This window comes from Chionomys nivalis, chromosome 6 (genome assembly GCF_950005125.1).
Source record: "Chionomys nivalis chromosome 6, mChiNiv1.1, whole genome shotgun sequence".
Taxonomy (NCBI): domain Eukaryota; kingdom Metazoa; phylum Chordata; class Mammalia; order Rodentia; family Cricetidae; genus Chionomys; species Chionomys nivalis.
In genome coordinates, this window is record NC_080091.1 from 9,669,105 (window position 1) to 9,693,621 (window position 24,517).

General features: G+C 38.4%; 1 protein-coding gene across 2 annotated transcripts in view; it reads left to right on the forward strand.

The window, feature by feature from the left end:
- LOC130875937 (leucine zipper protein 2-like) overlaps nt 1–24,517 on the forward strand; it is a 351,484-nt gene that overhangs the window by 315,000 nt on the left and 11,967 nt on the right. For both annotated transcript variants that reach the window (XM_057772254.1, XM_057772255.1), the window contains exon 9: nt 1,540–1,704. In XM_057772254.1, the coding sequence (XP_057628237.1) occupies nt 1,540–1,704 (165 nt within the window). The remainder of the gene's footprint in view (nt 1–1,539; nt 1,705–24,517) is intronic.

Below are 24,517 nucleotides of genomic sequence, written 5' to 3' on the forward strand. Positions count from 1 at the left end.
CCTTTAAATGATGGAGGTGGGTCTTGTATTAATCTGTTGCTTTCATTGGTTAATTAATAAAGAAACTGCCTAGGCCCATTTGATAGGCCAACCCTTAGGTGGATGGAATAGACAGAACAGAATGCTAGAAAAAAGAAGCCGAATCAATGAGTCGCCATGATTCTCTCACTCCAGACAGACACAGGTTAAAATCTTTCTTGGTAAGCCAGCTCGTAATGCTACACAAAATATTAAAAATGGGTTAGATCAATATGTAAGAGCTAGCCAATAAGAGGCTAGAGCTAATGGGCCAAGCAATGTTTAAAAGAATATAGTTTCCATGTAATTATTTCTGATAAAGCCATGCGGGCGGCCATATGCTGGGGATGCAGCCCTGTCACTCTTATTACAACATGTTCCATAACACCCACTTTAACTACACTCAGATGTGTTTTCTCTGTGAACTACATGTGACATCCTTCTGCTCCAGTTTCTGCTTTGAAGACCTATTATAAACCTCACTAAGCACAATGAACAACATCCTGCAGCCTGACTGTTATGCTCTCTTGAAATGTTCTCCATCAAACCAGTCAGTTCACTGCTTTTCAATTCATCACTAAGCTCATTTCATTGTCAGAGAATTTGCCAGGATGTAGCATATGTAACCTCTTAACCAATGTCTGATACAATCCTCACCCTCTGAGGCCTCCTGAGCCAAGGTTCACGGTTCTCAGTTCTGCTGGGATACTGATCCTCCGTACCCCCACCAGAATCACCTACCAAATACTGCTTCCAGTTTCTTAGAATAATCTTACCTGACATTTCCAACTGTTCCATATCCTCTTGTAAGCCAAAGACTTACAGACAACATGATCAGGTCTACAGCAGCAAGAGACCCATATCTTGGAATCAATTTTTCTGCCTTAGTTATTTTTCTCAACAATGCAAACAAATACCTGGTGAAAAGCCTCTTAAAGATGGAAGGACATAGTCTAGTTCATGGTTTGAAGAGTTCCATGGGTATCCAAACTGTTGACATTGTGAAATGACACCATGAGTACCAATGTGTTGGACCACATTCATAGTTCATGACAATGCCTGAGACACTCCTGGGTCATCCTAGGAGAGAATACATGGTAGCGGGAATGGTTCTCAGATGCAGCGGCAGTAGATTGGGATGCTTGATCAAATCTCACTAAATCAGGTAGCAGAAAGAGATGAAGGAAGTTGGAAGAACTAAAAGGATGGAGAAGGAGAGAGAGCAAGAGAGAAATCAGAGATCAAAAACAAGGTCAGAAGTATGCTCTTGCTATTTTAACTTAAGACCTGTCACCCAGTGTTCCATTCCCTCATCCTAGATTCCAGAGCCTTGACTCTGCCACCAGTCGGGCACAAGGTGTTCAAGTAGAGAAGCTACTGTAGGCATCATATTGAAGCAGAGGAAGAAATTTCATTTGAAAACCTGTCGCTATTTGTATAGGGGGAGTGTATTATAAGACCAATGCAGGGAATGGGAACAAGAACCATAGGTAAAAATATTATTCTTCCCCTTGCTCTCAGGAATCACAGATGAAAGCAATGAAAGAGACTGTACAACTCTGCTTGACGTCAGTTTTCCGTGATCAGCCTCCTCCTCTCAGTCTCTTCACATCAAATCCATCACAGACGTTGCATCCACCCAGGACACTTGCTTCCAAGATTCCAGATTCGAGGACAAAAAGCGAGGTACTTTTTTTTTCATGTGTTAGCAGTGATGACTATTAGTGTATGGTTTTTAAACTTCGTTGTGTATACTCAACACACTGGACCCATGTAGGACAACCAATTCACTGAATGGTTATTAGGCAGCTCTCAGTAGAGAGTATCTCAGTCTGCAGTTCCCATGACCACCCAGGGAAGGCTGTCAGAAAGCAATGTTTTATTATCAAAGAGCTTGGTTCATAAGCAGGAAATTTTAATTGTTTTCATTACAACAATAAAATAATAGAAAAAAGAGTTATCAGTAATTTTAAAACAAGTATTTGCATTACATTCTCATAAACAACAAAGCTAGGAGCCTTCTTTAGAGGCTTAAGCTATATCATCACAGAATATGCACATTAAAAGTAAGTATATCTCATTCAGTCCATGAGAATCATTTTACAGTATGTAAAAAAATTCTAACTTGAAGGAATTCACCACATAGTTTTTCAGTTAGATCACTTTGTATTGGCTTCCATTCGTTTTATTTATATCTTAAGGAATTTTAATGTGTTTCCATGTTTTAGAGCAACTGATTTGAAAGTTGTCTTAAAAAAACTTCCCAACAATCGATTACCATCAGAGGTTCAGTGGCTTCCTCCCCACTTTGTTTTGATCTCTAAAACAACAGCTTGGTGTGGACTATATGTAAATAAACTCAGACAGCCTGAAAGAGCTTTTGGAGAAAGGCTGTGCTCTTGGAGGAGTATCCTCCCTTGTCATTTGCAGTTAGGATGCATGCTGTGCACAGCAGCCTGACATAGACATGCAAGGCTGTACAGGTAAGGTCTAAGACTTGAGCAACAGGGGTACAGCATGAGCACTGTGTTGTACTGTAGATGAGGTCACTTCCTGTCTATTTTTTATTCTCCTTATTCTAGCATTGCTACTTGTGATTGTGAGCATAAAAGTTTTAGTAGTTTATGTAATCTCATGATATATTAACATATTGTCCTGTAAGAAATTCATGAAATTGTATGTCCAATGTTTCTTTTTATCACCTTTGCTCTTATTGTGTATTGGAGAATATGTATAATTTCAAAGCAAGTGTTTTCCATACATTTTTCCTGTTCTACTCATGAAAATTCTAGGTTTGAAATACTGGATGGTTTATATCCCAAACAATACAAGCACATGAAACTGTAGTGTTCTATGTTCATCAGCAAATTTCTTAAAATAGCCAAAAACACACTTTCCACACAACGCAATACTGAGGAGTAAGTAAGGCATGGCCTCTTTCCTCTAGTATTATGTCTGTAACAGACACAAATATCATCTAAAACTGGTGGCTCCCAGCCAAGTATCCCTACATTCTGGGAGCATGTGACTTTTGTCTCCAACTCAAACTATATTGCTTAAATGAATTATTAGAACTAAGTTTTTTTATGACCTTGGATATATTGAGGAAATTACTAAGGGTTACTTTTATTGATTTTCTAGGACTAAATGTATTTCCTGTCATTGAAATTAATAAATATTTATTATCTTTCATGGTTTATCACAGAGCAAGGAGGATTTAGCCAAGCAGTATTCATATTGCTTATTTTTCAAAAACAAATAATAAAAAATTCAATTGCTTAAGATGAGTTTCTATAAATCTAGGGTAATGTAATGTGTAGTATTGTGTTTTAGAGATTTGCATTAAAAGCTTGTCTAATGTTTATGTTTCATCTGCATTCTTCATCTTTTTAATAGTGGCAGAAATTGTGTTTTATGGGTGCTCAGGGCATAATCTCTATCCAGTCCCCAGCAGATAATATTTTTCTTAGTCCTGAATCATATAACCTGGTGTAGTGTGTACAAGAAAATCAAGCTCATTTGTCACGAATGACACTTTCTCTATAAAAGAAAAGTAACATGCTTTGTGTATGAAGGCAGAGATTGAACACAGGGCCATGAACAACCTAGGCAAACGTTCTCCCATCGAACTACAGTCTCAGTCCACACATAGTTTGTTTTTTTTTTTTTTTTTTTTTTTTAGGGGTGGAGCTCAGGACCTCTTTCCCACAAGGTAAACATTTTATTAAACGAGTCATCTCCCCAGCCCAATATCTTTATTTTATTTTTTTTATTCTTTTTTACTTAAAATTTCCAACTGCTCCCCGTTTCCCATTTCCCTCCCCCTCCTCCCACATATTACCCCCTCCCCCCGCTCCCCTCCCCCTATCCCCACTCCTCTTGTCCTCCCCCCAGTCCATTACCCCTCCCTCTCGATACTGAAGAGCAGTCCAAATTCCCTGCCCTACAGGAAGACCAAGGTCCTCCCACTTCTATCTAGGTCCAGGAAGGTAAGCATCCAAACAGGCTAAGCTCCCACAAAGCCAGTTCATGTATTAGGATAGAAACCTAGTGCCATTGTCCTTGGCTTCTCATCAGCCTTCATTGTCTGCCATGTTCAGAGAGTCCAGTTTCAACCCATGCTTATTCAGTCCCAGTCCAGCTGGCCTCGGAGAGCTCCCAATAGATCAGTTCCACTGTCACAGTGGGTGGGTGCACACCTCGTGGTCCTGATTTCCTTGCTCATATTCTCCCTCCTTCTGCTCCTCATTTGGACCTTAAGAGCTCAGACCGTTGCTCCAAATTGGGTCTCTGTCTCTCTCTCGATCCATTGCCAGATGAAGGTTCCCATGCTATTCTCCTTGGCCTCTCGTCAGCTCTCATTGTCCGCCACATTCAGAGAGTCCGGTTTTATCCCATGTTTTTACAGTAGCAGTCCAGCGGGCCTTGGTGAGCTCCCAATAGATCAGCCCCACTGTCTCAGTGGTGGGGTGCACCCCTCATGGTCCTGACTTCCTTGTTCATGTTCTCTCTCCTTCTGCTCCTCATTATAACCTTGGGAGCTCAGTCCGGTGCTCCAGTGTGGGTCTCTGTCTCTATCTCCATCCATCGCTAGATGAAGGTTCTATGGAGATATGCAAGATATTCATCAGTATGGTTATAGGATAGGTTTATTTCAGGTTCCCTATCCTCAGGTGCCCCAATGAACTAACTGGGGACATTGCCCTGGGCATCTGGTAGCCATTCCAAGTTCAAGTCTCTTGCCAACCCTTAGGTGGCTCCCTTAACTAAGGTATGAGTTTCCCTGCTCCCCATCCAACCTTTCTTTATCCCCAATCACCCCGATTCCCCCAGTTCCCCTCATCCTCTCCTTCACACTTTTCTCTCCCCATCACCCCTCATCCCCATCCCACCCCACGCCCAAGATTCCAATTTTTTGCCCATCAATCGTGTCTATTTCCCATAGCTGGGAGGATATCTATATGTTTTTCCTTGGGTTTACCCTCTTGTTTAGCTTCTTTAGGATCACAAATTATAGACTCAGTGGCCCCTATCCATGGCTAGAAACCAATTATGAGTGAGTACATCCCATGATCTTCTTTTTGGGTCTGGGTTACCTCACTCAGGATCGTATTTTCTATTTCCATCCATTTGCATGCAAAATTCGAGAAGTCATTGTTTTTTACCGCAGAGTAGTACTCTAATGTGTATATATTCAACACTTTCTTCATCCATTCTTCCATTGAAGGGCATCTAGGTTGCTTCCAGGTTCTGGCTATTACAAATAATGCTGCTATGAACATAGTTGGACAAATGCTTTTGTCATATGCTAGGGCATCTCTTGGGTATATTCCCAAGAGTGCTATTGCTGGGTCCAGGGGTAGGTTGATCCCAATTTTTCTGAGAAACCGCCGCACTGATTTCCAAAGTGGTTGCACAAGTTTGCAGTCCCACCAGCAATGGATGAGGGTACCCCTTTCTCCACAACCTTTCCAGCAAAGGCTATCCTTGGTGTTTTGGATTTTAGCCATTATGACAGGTGTAAGATGATATCTCAAAGTTGTTTTGATTTGCATTTCTCTGATCGCTAAGGAGGTTGAGCATGACCTTAAGTATCTTTTGGCCATTTGAACTTCATCTGTTGAGAATTCTCTGTTCAGTTCAGTGCCCCATTTTTTAATTGGGTTAATTATCCTTTTAAAGTCTAGTTTCTTGAGTTCTTTATATATTTTGAAGATCAGACCTTTGTCTGTTGCGGGGTTGGTGAAGATCTTCTCCCAGTCAGTAGGCTGCTTTTTTGTCTTAGTGACAGTGTCCTTTGCTTTACAGAAGCTTCTCAGTTTCAGGAGGTCCCATTTATTCAATGTTGCCCTTAATGTCTGTGCTGCTGGGGTTAGACATAGGAAGTGATCTCCTGTGCCCATATGTTGTAGGGTACTTCCCATTTTCTCTTCTATCAGGTTGAGTGTGTTCAGATTGATATTGAGGTCTTTGATCCATTTGGACTTGAGTTTTGTGCATGGTGATAGATATGGGTCTATTTTCATTCTTCTACAGGTTGACATGCAATTGTGCCAGCACCATTCGTTGAAGATGCTTTCTTTCTTCCATTGTATACTTTTAGCTCCTTTATAGAAAATCAGTTGTTCATAGGTTTGAGGGTTAAAATCCGGGTCTTCTATACAATTCCGTTGGTCAACTTCTCTGTTTTTATGCCAGTACCACGCTGTTTTCATTACTGTAGCTCTGTAATAGGATTTGAAGTCAGGGATGGTAATGCCTCCAGAAGTTCCTTTATTGTATAAGATTGTTTTGGCTATCCTGGGTTTTTTGTTTTTCCATATAAAGTTGATTATTGTCCTTTCAAGATCTGTGAAGAATTTTGATGGGATTTTAATGGGGATTGCATTGAATCTATAAATTGCCCTTGGTAGAATTGCCATTTTTACTATGTTGATCCTCCCAATCCAAGAGCAAGGGAGATCCTTCCATTTTCTGGTATCCTCTTCAATTTCCTTCTTCAATGCCTTAAAGTTTTTGTCAAATAGATCTTTCACTTCCTTGGTTAGAGTTACCCCAAGATATTTTATGCTTTTTGTGGCTATCGTGAAAGGTGATGATTCTCTTATTTCCCTCTCTGCTTCCACATCCTTTGTGTATAAGAGGGCAACTGATTTTTTGGAGTTGATCTTGTATCCTGCCACATTACTAAAGGCGTTTATCAGCTGTAGGAGTTCTTTGGTGGAGTTTTTGGGGTCGCTCATGTACACTATCATGTCATCAGCAAATAATGCAAGTTTAACTTCTTCCTTTCCAAATTGAATCCCCTTTATCCCCTTATGTTGTCTTATTGCTATTGCTAAAACTTCGAGAACTATATTGAAGACGTATGGAGAGAGTGGACAGCCTTGGCGTGTTCCTGATTTTAGTGGGATGGCTTTAAGTTTCTCTCCATTTAATTTGATATTAGCTGTCGGCTTGCTGTATATAGCTTTAATTAAATTTAGGTATGACCCTTGTATCCCTAATCTCTCCAAGACTTTTATCATAAAGGGATGTTGAATTTTGTCAAATGCTTTTTCAGCGTCTAATGAAACGATCATATGGTTTTTTTCTTTCAGTTTATTTATATGATGGATTACATTGATAGATTTGCGTATATTAAACCAGACCTGCATCTCTGGTATGAAGCCTACTTGATCATAATGGATAATTTTTCTAATGTGTTCTTGGATTCGGTTTGCCAGAATTTTGTTGAGGATTTTTGCGTCGATGTTCATGAGTGAGATGGGCCTGTAATTTTCTTTTTTGGTTGGGTCTTTGTGTGGTTTTGGTATCAGAGTTACTGTAGCTTCATAAAAGGAATTTGGCAGTGACTCTTCTGTTTCTATATTGTGAAATACCTTAAGGAGTATAGGTATTAGGTCTTCTTGGAAGTTCTGGTAGAATTCCGCATTGAAACCATCTGGTCCTGGACTTTTTTTGGAAGGGAGGTTTTTGATAACCGCTTCTAATTCTTCACGACTAACAGGTCTATTTAGGTTGTTCACCTGGTCCTGGTTTAACTTTGGTATATGGTATTTATCTAAAAAAGTGTCCATTTCTTTTACATTTTCCAGTTTTGTGGCATACAGGCTTTTGTAGTAAGATCTAATGATTCTCTGAATTTCCTCTGTGTCTGTGGTTATGTCTCCCTTTTCATTTCTGATTTTATTAATTTGCAAATTCTCTCTCTGCCATTTGATTAGTTTGGATAGGGGTTTATCAATCTTGTTGATTTTCTCCAGGAACCAGCTTTTTGATTTATTGATTCTTTCAATTGTTTTCTGGGTCTCTATTTTGTTGATTTCAGCCCTCAGTTTGATTATTTCCAGTCTTCTACCCCTTCTAGGTGAGTCTGCTTCTTTTTTTTCTAGAGCTTTCAGGTGGGCTGTTAAGTCTCCAATGTGTGCTTTCTCTGTTTTCTTTAAGTGGGCAGTTAGTGCTATGAACTTTCCTCTCAGGACTGCTTTCATAGTGTCCCATAGGTTTGAGTATGTTGTTTCTTTATTTTCATTGTCTTCAAGGAAGACTTTAATTTCTTTCTTTATTTCTTCCTTAATCCAGGTATGGTTCAGTAGTTGACTATTCATTTTCCATGAGTTTGTAGGCTTTCTGGGGGTAGCATTGTTGCTGAATTCTAGCTTTAATCCATGGTGATCTGATAAGATACAGGTGGTTATTAATATTTTTTTGTAACTGTGAATGTTTACTTTGTTACCGAGTATGTGGTCGATTTTTGAGAAGGTTCCATGAGCTGCAGAGAAGAAGGTATATTCTTTCCTATTTGGGTGGAATATTCTATAGATGTCTGTTAAGTCCATTTGATTCATTACCTCCATTAATTCTCTTATTTCTCTGTTAGGTTTCTGTCTAATTGACCTGTCCATTGGTGAGAGAGGAGTATTAAAGTCTCCAACTATTAATGTGTGCGGTTTGATGGCTGCCTTGAGTTTTAACAATGTTTCTTTTACGTACGTGGGTGCTTTTATATTAGGGGCATAGATATTCAGGATTGAGATTTCATCCTGATGAATTGTTCCTGTTATGAGTAGAAAATGTCCCTCTCCATCTCTTCTGATTGATTTAAGTTTGAAGTCAACTTTGTTAGAAATTAGTATGGCCACACCTGCTTGTTTCCTAGGTCCATTTACTTGATAAGCCTTATCCCAGCCCTTTACTCTGAGTAGGTGCCTGTCTTTGTGGTTGAGGTGTGTTTCTTGTAAACAGCAGAATGTTGGATCCTTTTTTCGTATCCAATCTCTTAGTCTGTGCCTTTTTATAGGTGAGTTGAGTCCATTGACATTAAGTGATATTAATGACCAGTGGTTGTTAACTCCTGTCATTTTTTTTAGTAGTAGATTTTGTGTGTTTCCCTTCTTTGAGATGTGCTGGTAAAGGGTCTCTAGATGTCTGAGTTACTGTGGTCATTGTTGGACTCCTTGATTAGTGATTTTCCTTCTATTACTTTCTGTAAGGCTGGATTTGTGGCTACGTATTGTTTAAATTTGTTTTTATCCTGGAAAATTTTGTTTTCTCCATTTATAGTGAACGAAAGCTTGTCTGGGTATAGTAGTCTGGGCTTGTATCCATGGTCTCGTAGTTTCTGCAGTACATCTATCCAGGACCTTCTGGCTTTCATGGTTTCCATAGAGAAGTCAGGTGTAAGTCTGATAGGTTTACCTTTATAAGTAACTTGGCCTTTTTCCTTTGCTGCTCTTAGTATTCTTTCTTTATTCTGTATGCTTTGTGTTTTGATTATTATATGGCGAGAGGATGTTTTTTTTTGATCCAGCCTATTCGGTGTTCTGTATGCTTCTTGAACCTTCATAGGTATATCTTTCTTTAGGTTGGGAAAGTTTTCTTCTATAATTTTATTAAATATATTTTCTGGACCGTTGAGCTGTGCTTCTTCTCCTTCTTCTATTCCTATTATTCTTAGGTTTGGTCTTTTTATTGTGTCCCATATTTCCTGAATGTTTTGTGATGAGAATTTGTTGGCCTTGCTGTTTTCTTTGATGAGCGTGTTTATTTTCTCTATGGTATCTTCAGAATCTGAGATTCTTTCTTCTATCTCTTGTATTCTGTTGGTTATGCTTGCTTCTGTAGTCTCTATTCGTTTACCTAGATTTTCCCTGTCCAGCTGGCCTTCTGTTTGTGTTTTCTTCTTTGCCTCCATTTCAGTTTTTAAGTCTTGAACTGTTTCCATTATTTGTTTGATTGTTTTTCCTTGGTTTCCTAGGGTATCATTCACTGATTTACTCAATTCTTCAAACTTTCTGTTATACTTCTCATCCATTTCTATAAGGGCATTTTTTACATGCTGTTTAAGGGCATCAATCACTTTCATAAAGTCAATTTTATCTACTTCTTCATGATTAAGGTGTTCATGTCCTCCTGTTGTGAGGTCGCTGGGTTCTGTTGGTTTCATATAGTTTTTCAGATTGTTGGGTGAATTCTTGCATTGGCGCCTGCCCATCTCTTTCTCCGAATGCTCTCCTATGGATCTTCTTTTACCGGATCAGGTCTCCTTGCCTACTGATGTACTTTCCCAGTGATGGCACCCTGCAGTGATAGCTCTCCTGGTGTTCCAGTGATGTCTCTCCTGGTACCAATATCAGATCTCCGTGCCCAAAGACGGCTCTCCTGGTACCCAGATTAGCTTTCCCACTGCTGTCTCTCCTGGTGCCTAGATCAGATCTCCGTGCAGGTTGGGTAGTTTGTTAACAAAGGACTTACCTTGCTTGGTGCGGGCAGGCCGGAGAAACACAGGGAGTCTCGCCTGCCTACTTGCCCTGAGGATTTGCCCCCAGCGCCAGACAGACTGAGCTGGATGGTGTTATGTGCCCAAAGAGGAAAGGGGGCAGAAGGAAGAAGGGTTCTGGATGCAAGCTGGGTGGGACAAGAAGAGAGAGGCAGTGTGCAGGGTGAAGAGCCCCTGCAGGGAGCCCAGGGAGTATAGGGTGGGGGATGAGGAACTTCAGAGTTCCCTGTCCAGGGCTGCTTCCGCTGCCGCCGGTCAGGTCACAAACTCACCCCGCTGCTGTCTCTCCTGGTGCCTAGATCAGATCTCAGTGCAGGTTGGGTAGTTTGTAAACAAAGGCCTTACCTTGCTTGGTGCGGGCAGGCCGGAGAAACACAGGGAGTCTCGCCTGCCTACTTGCCCTGAGGATTTGCCCCCAGCGCCAGACAGACTGAGCTGGATGGTGTTATGTGCCCAAAGAGGAAAGGGGGCAGAAGGAAGAAGGGTTCTGGACGCAAGCTGGGTGGGACAAGAAGAGAGAGGCAGTATGCAGGGTGTAGAGCCCCTGCAGGGACATAGTTTGTTTGTTGTTTATTTTTTTTTCAGGCAAGCCTCGAACAAAAGGCTTAAATTAGTACATTGAACTGATTAACTATTAGAGAGAGTTTGTTGTAGCCCATGAAGACGTATGCCTGACACAGGTGTCTAAGAGTCACTCTGCTCTGTCACTTTGGAATCCTGTCCTCTTGTAGGGTCTGAAATAGCTATAGCAATATGAGCAGTTAAAATAAGGTTCTGTTTTCCATTCCACTGCATCAATTTTCATTGAAAAATAATATACAAAATGATGTCTTTCATTTTGATGTTTCCATACATGGTAAGTCTTTGTACACTGTACACTTTGTACACACTATAACCTTCTTTTCCCCTTCCTTCCTCCTGGTAGTCATCCTTCTCCATATAGCCTTTGCCTATAATCTATATATCTGTATCATTATCTATCTAGCTGTCTGCCAACACCAATCTATTATCTATAAGGCATTATCTATCTAATCTATCATATAATACTTCATCATTATCTATACAATATTTAAGGGGACAATGTGCTATTTTTTCTTGCTGGGTCTGGCTTATATTGTTTAATACAATGAGATACAGTTTTACACATTTTCCTGATGATAATATAATCCTGTTTTCTGTGTCTCAGTGACCCTCATTGTGTTTAGGTAGCATGTATTCTTTTGATGTGCATCTGTTGATTGGCATTCAATTTAATTTCATATCCTGACTATGGTGATAATTCCATAATTGAGTGTGATGTTCATTCATCCCTGTAGTATGTGGAGATCAAGTATGCATCTCTGTGGTATTTAGATACCACAGAAGAGTTGTGCTGGCTTCAACTTCTTGAGAAATTTTCATTACTATCTTCATACATTGACTGCAAATACCATAATTCCCACCATCAAGGAAATACGCTTTCGTCATATTCTTGCCAGTGTTGGTTGTCTAATTCCTGGATTATAGCTGTTCTGACTGAGATGGACTCTCTATCTACCATTAAAAATATTTTAAACATGAGTACCCCTTTCTTTTCTGTTTGATTCATCTGCTTGTTTATTTTTGAGGATTAATTTGTTGAATCCTTTATATATTCTAGATTTTAATCCTGTGTTAAATAGATATCCATCTGGGACTTTCTCTCATTCTGTCAGCTATCTCATTGCCCTGTTAATTGCTTTCTTTGCTGAACAGAAACACTTCTATTTCATGCAGTTGTCAAGAATCTGTCTTGAAAAGTTTTCCCATGACAGGTTTGAAGCATTAGGTCTTACATTAAGCTTATTGTTCCATTTGGATAACTGTGTACAGGGCTAGAGAAGGGACCTAGCCTCGTTCTTGTTCATGCTAATATCTGTTTTTCTCAGCACAAGGTTCGAAAAGGCTGATTTTTCTCTAATGTGTACTTTTTGATATCTTTATTGGAAACAAACTGCTTGTCACTGTATGGATTTATTTTCAGGCCTTCCTTTCCCTTTCGTTGTTCCACTCTCCTGTTTTGGTGGCAGTGCTGTGTTGATTTCATTAATATAGTTCTGCAGAACAGTTTGAATAAGGTCTTGTTTATCTTCAGTATTTCTTCTTTTGCTCAGTATTGTGTGAGCTATTTGGAATAACCTATCCTTGTATGTTAATTGGAACATTTTCTCCTCGTTTTGGCATCAAGTTTTCATCAGGGTTACCTTCAACCCATCAGTCACTTTCAGTTTCAGTAACACTGCCATTTAAACAGTCTTAGTTCTGCTGCTCCTGGACCGTGGGAGCACTCTGTGTCCTCCAGTGCCCTCTTCCATTCTTTCTTCAGTCTCACAGTTTCCATTTTAAAGTTTTTCTCTCTTGGCTATATCTATGCCTTGCTGCTATTTTATTTTTCTCTTGAAACGTTTATGGATGTGATTTTCTTCCCATTTTTTTTTCTGCTTTTGAAATCTTCCTCGGCAGTGTTTTGTGGGGCTCTCCATGGAATTTGTGAGACATATCTAAAATAACCATTTAAGCCTGTATAGAGAAAAAGACAAAAATAGCTCAAATGGTAACATTTGATATTATTTTATTCCTCCTAGAAGGTTCACGATGTAAGCCTTCTGCTTCTATCCAAGCACATTGGTATGTGTGTGCTGTATGTGCATACATTGTGTACATGTGTTATATATGTTTACATATTTTAAAGTCACATATTTGTCTCACTACTACAGGCTTGTAAGTTTATTGGAGAAAATTTGTAAAATAATTCAAATGCTTTCTCCTCATTTTGTGCTTATCTCCTTGGCTACTATAGCATGCCTTCTCTGTGAGCCATCAGCCCCACAGCTCATACCCGCTCTACAATGTTCCTGTCACCCGTACGGTAGCACACCTGTTCTGTTAGCCATGCCCACTCTACAATGTTCCTGTCACCTGTATGGTAGCATGCCTGCTCTACCATGATCCTCCCACTGGTGTTTCTCCTAAGCAGATACAGTTATATTTTCTTATTCTCCATTATTGCATCCTCCACCATTGTTAATATGATTCTCTCTGATGTGAGAGCTTGCTTTTAACCTTCTCAGGAGGATGTTTTTACGGCACCCCTGCTGTGACAACAGAGATCTACTGGCTCCCACCATGGTCTGTCTTGTACTCAGGAAGGTGACTGAGCTTACCTTCTTGACTAGCCTGGCATGGTGTTTTCAGAGAATTAACTTGAAATGGAATTTAATGTGTGTCTATTTTCTTACTCAACAAAGAAAATATGCTTCATTCAACTAGATTGCTTTGTACACATATATGATGACTGTGCTAGACTCTCTAGACAGCATTTGAAGGTACATGGATTTGTTTAGGGCAGATCACCAAATCTTGTATGGTTTTAATTTTTAAATTTAATTTTAGTGTTTAGAATCCCATGATCTGAATGTCTTTGATTAAAGATAAAGATTAAGGGTATTATTGGTTCCAAATGGGTCTGGGAGAATGTTTTGGTGGTCTCTAGCCATTTGTTTTGTAGATAACAGTGTTTGAATAGAATGGCAAGTGCAAAAGTGTAAACTAGGAAATATCACTTCCATTTTGTACAAAGTAAACAAACTGGACTGGGAGCTGATTTCTTTGTTCTTGTAACAAGTCATGGCACCTTGGCTAGGGTATAAAAATGGCAATTGGACTCCAGGGTATAAAAATGGCAATTGGACTCCAGGTATGCTGATAAAGAAAACTTGTGTATACTCGCAGTTAAAAGTGTTGCTGACCTCTTGATCAGTAGAAGGTGTACAGAGATGAGACCAAGGTGGCTCTCAGAGTTTGCATCCACAGATGGCATAAACCGTAACAGAGAACTTTAAATTAAAGCCAACTGGCATGTTTCCCATATGCTACTAAATGATTAAAATAGCTATGCTTTTATAATATTAGGTCTTTCAGGTCTGTGCACAAAAACACAAGGAAAGCCACCACCATGTTTGTAAAGCTGTTGTGGAAATAGAGTGAAAAGATTGACCATTTAGTAGTATGGATCCCTGGGAACGTGGGCAATAGAATCATGGAGTAAAAACATGAACTAAAAAGCCCTGGGAGAGGTCTCTGCCATTACAAGCATGGACCTGAATTCAGTCTGCAGAAGCCATGTCAGATAGCTCACAAGCAATTTTAGCTCCACAGAATCTTACCTTCACACAAGAGAAACATGCACAAAAATAAAAAATACAACAAACACTCAAACAATCAAGTCCTTAGCAAGGTCTCACTCATTTTTCAAAATAGCTATTAACAATCTCAAAATAGTTCCTCAACTGCCCCATTGTGAGGACACAATGTACTGACTCACAAAATGGTAACATTACTTTTAGCAAGGCAGTGAAGCAAAACCAAGAAAATTCCTTTACCACCAGAGGTCACCATAGCTATGCTATAAACGAAAACAAATAAATGAAACACACATGTACTAGACCAGGAAAATGCTGAAATTGTGTTAAGGGGACCCATGTTTTAATCCACCCCAGAATATGTAATTTTGTTGATCTTGGCCTTTCTGCATACAGCTCACATTATCTTGGTGTCTGCCATATTTACATGGGTGAAAGTCACAGTCCTGAGAGCTCCACAAATGCAAAAGGATGGCATGCTAATTTATAAAACATAATTTCTTATTGATTATTTGGAAATTTCACATCATGAACTTCAATTTCACTCACCTCCCAGTCCATCCATATCCACCACTCACTCCCACAGAATGCCCCCCAAATTAATTAGAAACAAAATAAACAACAAAAAAGAAGACCTTGTTCAGCTTTCCAACATCCCTTCATTTATCCTAATAGCATAGGAAGCTGCAATGTGTCAGGTAGTATCCGTTGTCCAATCAACCCCACCCACAAAATGCACACTGCAATGACTTATTTGTCTGGCTCAAGGCCTCTGATTTCTGGCACACCATCATCACTGGGCCCTCACTGAAACTCCTCTCAAGTATCCTGTTGTTGCTGTGATTCATGGAGATCTTGTGGTCCTCAGTCCAAGGACCAGTCCTCTCATGTACTCCAGCAGGTCACAGATGAGGCAGCTGCTAGGGTGGACAGCCCAAAATCCAGAATGTGGATCTGGGTGTTAGGTCTCTGATCAGTTGGGCCACTAGGACTATCTATCTCAGGCCCAGAAGCAGAGATAGCTCTCCTCCTACACCGATGCCATTAGGTTAATTCTCCCATGCTTGTGGTAAGGGATGTGGCCATCACTCCCAAGTGCCAGGGTCAGCTTTTCCGTGGGGGATGATGGGAGAGTGTCTCCAGCTCTCCTACCACAGTGTCCAGTGAGGGGCAGGGCCAACTGTCTCAGAGCCAGTGAGAGTCAGGCCTGGCACAGCAAGGCCCTTGGATTTCAACACGGACAGGCTAATTTTTTTTATTACCAAAGTCATTTATGCTCCAGGGATCTAAACAGGAGTTTCCTGGAATCTGAGCAAAACTAGCATACTTCTTGGTGCCCAGAGTCTTAGTAAACATGGGTTTTTAATTACCTTCCTATCTGCCAAAAGTTTTTGGCAAAGAGGTTCTTAAGAATAATCAGTATGGTGCACCTGCAAACATCACATACCAAGTTTCTCACACTGGATCATATTTTCAAATTGCTGGGTGTTTCAAAGATGCCCGGTTTGACTATTAACACTCTAGATTCCAATGTAATCCAGGACACAAGCGAGTTTGGGAGTCACTTGAAATGCCTAAAATACAATCAAGACTGAAAGTAAATAAAATACGGCCTGTGGACTTAAGAAAGAATTCAATCCCAATATAAGCACGTACCTTCTTCTACTGCACTGCTAATAGAAGAGATTTCTTATATGACCCCATCGAAGTGGTATGTCTTAGACATTTTTCTTTCTATGTGATATACTCACTAGTTAACCACTTAGTTATACCTCACACCTACTGCCCTTGCATGCAGACATATGTAAGACATCCACACCTACTATGAGGATAAAAATGAAGAAATAAATATACATATTTTTATGAAAAACATCAAAATTATATAAGATACATGAGAAAATTTATTTTTTCCCTCTCTTTTTTTATTGTTTTTATTGAGCTCTACATTTTTCTCTGTTCCCCTCCCTGCCTCTCCCCTCCCCTTCAACCCTCTCCCAAGGTCCCCATACTCCAAATTTACTCAGTAGAAAAAGACAAGATCTCCTGAAAAGAATATTTATATTTTGAGCATGTGAGGTCATAATGTCTTGTTTGATGACTGCCCCTGATCTGTCCCTACTCTGTCAATTAATATATGATGGTATGTATCACATGTTACAATCAAAATATATATATTGGGATTCTGGGCATAGCTTAAGGGTAGAGAACAGACTAGAATTTTCAAAACCATGTGTTTAGTCCACGATACCACAAAAAGATGGTTATATAAATGCATATATATATATATGTGTGTGTGTGTGTGTGTGCAGAGAATAAATTATAAAATATGTATTTGAAACAGGGAGTATAAGGTGAGAACTCTGTGTTACCTTGTTTGTGACACAGATGCAGAGGTGTGCTGTTCAGAGCGGTACACGTTTAAATCTTCATAAATATTCTTTCTTGGTAGAAAAGTTGAGGAAGGTATGGATCATGACGATTTGGGAATCTTGAAATATTTCAGAGTTTGTTAGCAGCCAAAGCCTAGAAGCCATTTAATCCTTCTAAAATTAAATCGGAACAAAACATTATTGGTGAGAATATTGCCTTCAGTACTTCTCAGAAGTCAGGTAATATTCAGAGAAAAATCTTGTTACCATGTGCAAAGAAGACAGTGTCTCCTTTACTTTCTATTTCCACCAATATTTCTGACATTTTCTTCCTTTTCAGTTTGTTTATTATCTGATAATTTTATTCAGGTGCAAAATGTTTTATGATCATATCCACCCTTTGTTTTCATTGTGTTTATATGCACACACAATACTTTTCCCAATAGTTTTTCATAAGACATGATTTCCCTCTTTATCCTGATTAAATCTTCAAATGTCTTGACATCTTACAATAGAAAAATGATAGTAGATACTACATAGACAAAGCAATGAAGTGTGGCACTCTTGATGAAAAGTACTTAAAATTTATAACATGCTTTTGTGATGTTTTAGGACTATAATGAAAAGCAATCTACTGTTAAATACAAACAAATTCAGTTAAAGGGCAGTAAAAATAATAATAGCATATGAGGGTATCAGGGTGATGAAAAAGGAGATGGTAAAAGGAGTGAGTAACCTCAAAATACATCACACTCAGATATAAAAATGGAAAGGAAAGCTTGTTTTGTAGAAGTAATATATATTAGTGAAATGCATTGGTAGAGTATACATCAGTAGACCAGTATCTCAAAGTTATTTTGGAAACATTGGATTATCTAATAAAATTAATAGGTGCTGAAGAGATGTCTTAGAAGCTAAAAGCAATTGCTATTCAAGCATAAAGATTCTAAATCTGAATCCCTAGGTAACATAAAAAAACTAGGAATGGCTACCTATGTTTATAACATCATACTCTTGGAGTCAAAATAGGATAGTCGATGCTGCTATTTGGTGCCAGCCTTGGCGTGGGAGGTCCTTCTGTATATGTATTGCTTTTATTGGTTACTGAATAAAGAAATTATTTTGGCCTATAAAAGGGCAGAATAGAGCTGGGGGGGAGAACTAAGCTGAATGCTGGGAGAAAGAAGGCAGAGTCTCAAGATGCCGTGTAACCGCCAGAGGAAAATGATGCGAGCTGCTAGCTGGAACCTTGCTAGAAGGCCATGAGCCTCATGGTAAAATATAAAATAATAGAAACGGGTTAATTTAAGATGTAAGAGTTAGCCAGAAATATGATTAAGCTTTGGCCAAGCAATGATTTAAATAATATACTGTCTGAGTGATTATTTTGGGAGACTGGGCTGCAGGGAAACAAGTGGACTTCCAACTACACAGCCTAGCTCCAGCTTCATAAGAGACTGAGTCTCAGATAAGGAAGGTTACAAGTGATAGACTAGAGCATCCCATGTTCTGTTCTGGTCTTCACAGGTGTGCATACATCCCTCCTGCCACATGCACCTATCCCACACACATTCTCTGCACTCACACATACACAAAGAATAAAAATAAACAGAAAGTCATCTAAAATGAGTAAAAGTATTGAAAATGCTCATTGTTATGTAGAGTATGAATTTTACTCAAGCAGTGTGTGAGCTCGACAATAGCGTTAAGGTACCTCTAAAAGTAGAGTATCACACTAATTGTTGCAAATTAGGTTTTAGTATTATATATTAATTAACTCATTTTTTGTTCACTGCATAGCACAAGGTATTTAATAATGCCCTTCATAACTTAGAACACCACCATTCCAATAAAATTATTGCTCTTCCAAATTAAAATTTTCATGAATATCAGTACCAGAAACAAATAAAATGAAATTCATAGAGCATGGAATTAAACCATGTTTCTGTTTCCTTTCTTAATTGTTACTTTTATATCTTCAAAATTATGTTCTACAAGAAATCTTTGCCTAATAAAACTATAGAAGAAGATTCTTTCTGTATAGATTGAATGGAACGTCATTTTATCCTGTTATTGATACATTCAATAATGTTATCTTTTGCGCTGAAGTGAGATGATAAATCAACACTTGAGGGTACAAACAATTCACTGACTAGATTCATCTGTTCATTGTTATCCTGTGTCCACAATCTCAACTCAGAATGTAGTTTTATCTTTGTAGAGAGGTGTGGGGAATCACTTGGTTTTGTGGTCTGCTGGTCATCCATCCATGAAGACAAAGAGGCAGAAGCAATGAAGAGATTGTATGGCCTGTGAACTTGATGTAAACAGCTGTCTGGGAAACAGACTTCAGGGAATCAGGAGGATCCTGGGAACAAACCCTAATTTCCATTAAATGGCATGGTCCTATTATAAGTCTCCAAGAATAAGTCTTAGTTATTGTACATTCAGCAGGCGTGCCTTCTAGCAGAAATCAGTGCCAAGGGTCAACCTAAAGATAAAGATAAATTTGGCACCTGGCTTAGAGACAGTTTTCAGATAAAATCAGTCCTCCAGCCCCAGGTAGAGAGCAAGATATTTTCCTGGGAAGGGAGGGAGTCTCCATGTCACTGAGATTTTGGAGAAAGCTGCCAGGCCATGATAGACTGTAACTTCTGACCAGCCAGCAAGGCCATCTAACAGAGAGGATAGCAAAGATTATAGCTTGTAAGATTACTTTGCTAATTTAATAATCATTGATGTTCTGTTATGAGACTACATATTTCAGTGGTGAAAAAAATTACTCACTTCTTAGAACTTCTTCACAGCCTCAGGCTTTCCCATAGAATAAACATGTCAGATTAGCAGCCACATGGCAGTGGCTTATGCCTTTAATTCCAGCACTGGGGAGGCAGAGGCAAGCAGCTATCTGTGAGTTCTAGGCCATCAGAGGTTACAGAGTGAGTTCCATAACAGACTCTAAAGCTACACAGAGAAATGCTGTCTCTAAAACAAAACAAAAAATGAATATCAGAATAGCTAGATTATTTTACAGGAAAACATAACTAAATAGTTGATATTCAGATAATAAACACGTTGATAGCATTCTCTTTGGAATCACATATTGTTTCCTAAGCCCCTGGCAATGTTCAAAGTATTCATAAAACCTGATTCTGAGACAAAGGCCCTAGACTCTCATTATAGAAAGATTATGAAGCTATGTTTTAAGCCATGGTCCCTCAAAACAATACTAGAGAGGGATGGAGGACAATTTCAATTTACATGCCCAGAGATCATTTAGTGAGGATAAGCAATGAACTCATTAGTCTATGTATTAATAAAATGAGTCTGACTATATATATTTTTAAATTTTGTTGTGTTGACATGTTTTTGGCAGAAATATGATTCAGAATATTATCAATGGAAAACTATTAATTGACTTCAATGAACTGGAAGCTTTTGGTCCTTGTACCACTGTGGGAGTCAGCAGCTCATGTCCTGAAGTGATAGTGAAGTAAGAGTTACTCTGCCTTGTACACTTACCTGGCTGTGCTGGACTTCCTCTGTCTCCTCTAAGGGCCTTCAAGTTCCTTATGGCTTTAGACACAATAGAATGCATGTACTTGGAGTTTATCAACTGTTTAAAGTTCTACATAAGATGAATATCTGACAATCTGAATAAAATTATAATTTCCCCTTGCACATCCCACCGTTAATTTGTAAAATTTAAATTCAGTTGCTTCATTCCCTTAATTTATGTGAAACTTGTGTCAAGTCAACCCCTTCCAAATTTAAAAACCTTAAATTTCTCAATGATGGAGAACATGTATAAGCTGTGTAAATGTTTATTATTTGGGTCAATTGCAAAATGAATGATTAATTGGAAGATGACTGCCAAGATAATGTCTGTTCAACCATTTGACGATTGGATCAGTCTTGAAGACAGACTATAATAAAATTATTAATATACCAATTGATAGGAATATATTGTACATAGGTCACAAAGTAGTATTAATGCATGTTTAGTGGTATTATCAACTAACCTAAGAGTTTGCTCAAGTGGAGAAGGGATAGCAGCTACATGGAAGTAGGCCAACATTCTCTCAAATCCTTCCAGATATTTTATTTCATCTGTAATATTTTCAACCTTGTTCCAATTACTGGTGAAGTTCTACTTATTTACCATGGGTTCATCTTTATTTTAACTTTTTAAAAAAAGTTTGACTTCTTTTAAAGTTTCTATTGCATTATAAGACTTTTATTATGCTTATTTGGTATGCTGTATTGTGCCCATGTCACTAGACCCACAAGCAAGATCACCACAGAGCCGGTGTCCAATGTAAACACACAGGGGTTTATTGATTATAAGCTCAAGCCCAGACTATCACGTGTGAAGGAGAACAGCCCTGAGTCTCTGGAGATGGAATTTTTTTAAAGGGAAAAACCACAATCAGGGAGATACAAGTCTTGATGTTTCAGGATTGGATAGTGGTATGCAACTTTTAAATTCACTGATTGAGGTCTAGTATAATATCCAAACAAAGGCAATCAATAGCCACAAGGACATCTAGGGCCTGCACATCTAGGTCTGTCCTGCCTGGGTGGGGTCACCCTGACTAGGCCCTGCCAGTTTGCAGCCTTTCTTGGAATTGCTTGTGATTAAGTTCATCCCCTGGCTAGACCCTGTCTTAAATGGAATTCTTTCTCAAAATGGAGTTTGTTCTACTCCTTCATCCTTGGAATTCTGCAGCAGGCTTTTCTTTAGGCTACTAACCAGCTCCCAAATCAGGACATAGAGACTTCTTACTAGTTTTGAATGTTTGGCATTTTCTTAGCTCTTATTTTAATCTGCTTTGCTTCATCTATATTTTGCTTCTGGGATTTTTACCTTTCTTTTTTCTGTATATCTTCTTTCCTGTCTCCACATCCGGCTGGCAACAGCCTGACTTCTGGCCCCAGGTATGTGCCTCTCTTTCTCATTCTCTCTTCCTTCTCTCTTCTGTTCAGATTTCTCCTCCTACTTATTCTCCCTACCTGCCAGCCCTACCTATTCCTCTACTGCGTAGCTATAGGCCATTCAACTTTTTATTAGAAAAATCAGGTGCCTTCAGCACACAAGGTGAAACAAATGCAACACATCTTTACATAATTAAAAAATGCAGCCTAAATACATGCAACATATCTTTCCATTGTTAACAAAGGCAGCATAAATAAATGTAACACATCTTTGCCAAGTTAAATATATTCCACAACAGAATACTGCCCTGGTTTTATCAGCTAGTCTATGACTTCCTCATGAATAAATACTTGAGAAATTTACATTTCATCTCAAACACAGAAAATAGACTTTTATTAGATGCAGTGATGGGTGATTTGAAATTTACTACTAAGGCTGATGAGCTAGAATGTGGTAAAAAGATAAATAAAACTAAACTTTGCCATCAATTTAATTCCCTCTGCCTCCTCCCCCCTCCCCCCCTCTCTCTCACACAGAGAGAGAGAGAGACAGAGACAGAGACAGAGAGACAGAGAGAGACAGAGAGTAGAGAGAGTAAAGAAATGGTTGGATTCTGTTCATTATGTTTTTCTTCAGATTACACACAATCAAATGTGATCAGGTGATGAGTTAACTATTTCTCCTGAAATGCCTTAATTGAATATGGAAATGATGAAGTTAAATTCGATGATAAGAGGCATCTAAGTTGTTTTTGCTTACTAATACATTAAAAAAATCCTAGATCAGGAAGTGTTGTGCAGAGATCAATCAAACATTTGCTGCATATGTGAGTGTATTTAAAAGAAGTGGCAGCTACTGACATTGACATCACCTATTTTATCAAACCTTTTTCAAATTAAATAATATGGATATATTTCTTCTCTTATATACTCTAAAATCTTATTTTGAGGTATAATAATGCTTCTAAAACACTATAGCCAATGTATTGGTTATATATATATGTATGTATGTGTATATATATGTGTGTGTGTGTATGTATATAGCTTCTGTATTTGATGTCATTCTTATGGAAATTATTATGTATGTGTCATTACTTTCATGGTTCCTAAATCTTACATCACTCAATATTTTCTTCAAATATACATACTCATATTTTCAGCATTTTTTCAGAAATATTTTTATCAAACACATTTGAAATATATAACATGATTTAAATCTGTAATTTTCTACTGTTTCAGAGGAAATACAATATATTATATGAAAGCAAATTAAAGTTTACCACTAAAAGAATCCTTTATGCTATTGACTGATAATGAAACTGAATCTCTGAAAAATAAGACTCTTGCCAAGAAGTACAATCTGTTTTCTGGTTTGTTGGCTCTCAATCTGAAACACTATCTTTCCCCAGTCTCTGCTATATTGGCTCATCTAGTCAGAGCACTTAGAAAGTATAGGCTGGAAGATAAATTAATTCCAGCAGATGTCTTCATTGGACTTTCCATTGCTAAGAATGATCGTCCTTTGAGGGGAAAAAAGGAGAAGAACTAAACAGTGAAGATTTAAACAGTCACTATCGATACCCTTTCCATTTCCAGAGGATTGCTTTGTTTAGGATCTGGGAGAACCTGCTTAGAAAATATATCGGGAAAAAGAACATCAGTCTTTATTTTGTTAGATACTAGTCTCTTCTTTTGGTTTGGCATGTCATACCTAATATTAGACACATACATTACATATCAGGACTAGGTATACATGTATGTATATGTATACATATATGAGTGTATATGATAGTGTTTATGTTGTGTGTGTTTCTTAATGAATTCGCCATTTACCAGTATGCAAAACATGCCTTTCTTTGCCTTTTATTCTGACAACTCAAACTGAAGCTAGAGTATCCCTACTAGCTTTCCCATAAGGAATATATTTTGCAGTTGTTTTATTCTTAATCTGTTTCTCTTTCATGGATATTTCTCCCATTTCTCCAATTTAAATTTTTTGAATCAATTAAGTTAATATATCTATTGTCACTTCCCACTTCTGTTCTTCATGACAACATCATGTTGTCCTTATTGAGTTGAGCTCCTCATCATGTTGCTGTATGTAAACAAACAGAATTCTTCATTACCAAATTTTTCATTTTTGATTGTAAATTTTAACCACCTATAATTTATTTTCTACTCTCCTTCTCTAAATGGAAACATGCTCCCTTAACAACCCTTTGAATACTAGTATATATTTTTGGATCCTTGTACATCTCCTTGATATTTGTGATCCAAATAACAGATACCGCTTTTTGATGTCCAATTTTAAAAGTTTGAAAAATAATATGTTCATTGGCCTACAATGCAGAAATTACGTGAAAGACTAAGGTAGCATATGTTTGGTGGAGTCCCAAGATCATGAAGGGCATTGATGTAGACTGCACAGTCACATGAAGGCATTGTGAGTACGTGGAGCAGGCATAGAAGATGTTCCCAGAACCCTGGTGACATCACTAATTGCAAAATGGAAAATTCTAGAAGTCTTCTAATTTAGTATTTCACATCAAATTCTTGAAGGCCAAACTACACTTAAGACTGGCTGGTGACTAAATAAACATGTAATACACTGAGCCTATGATAAGAAAATATAAACAATTTTTTCAAAAACAACAACAAAATAGATGAAATTCCCAGATGACTCTCCATGTCCAGGGTCTCAGCAGCTGTGGATTCAATCAATCACAGACCAATCTCAAGTACTGTTAGAATGT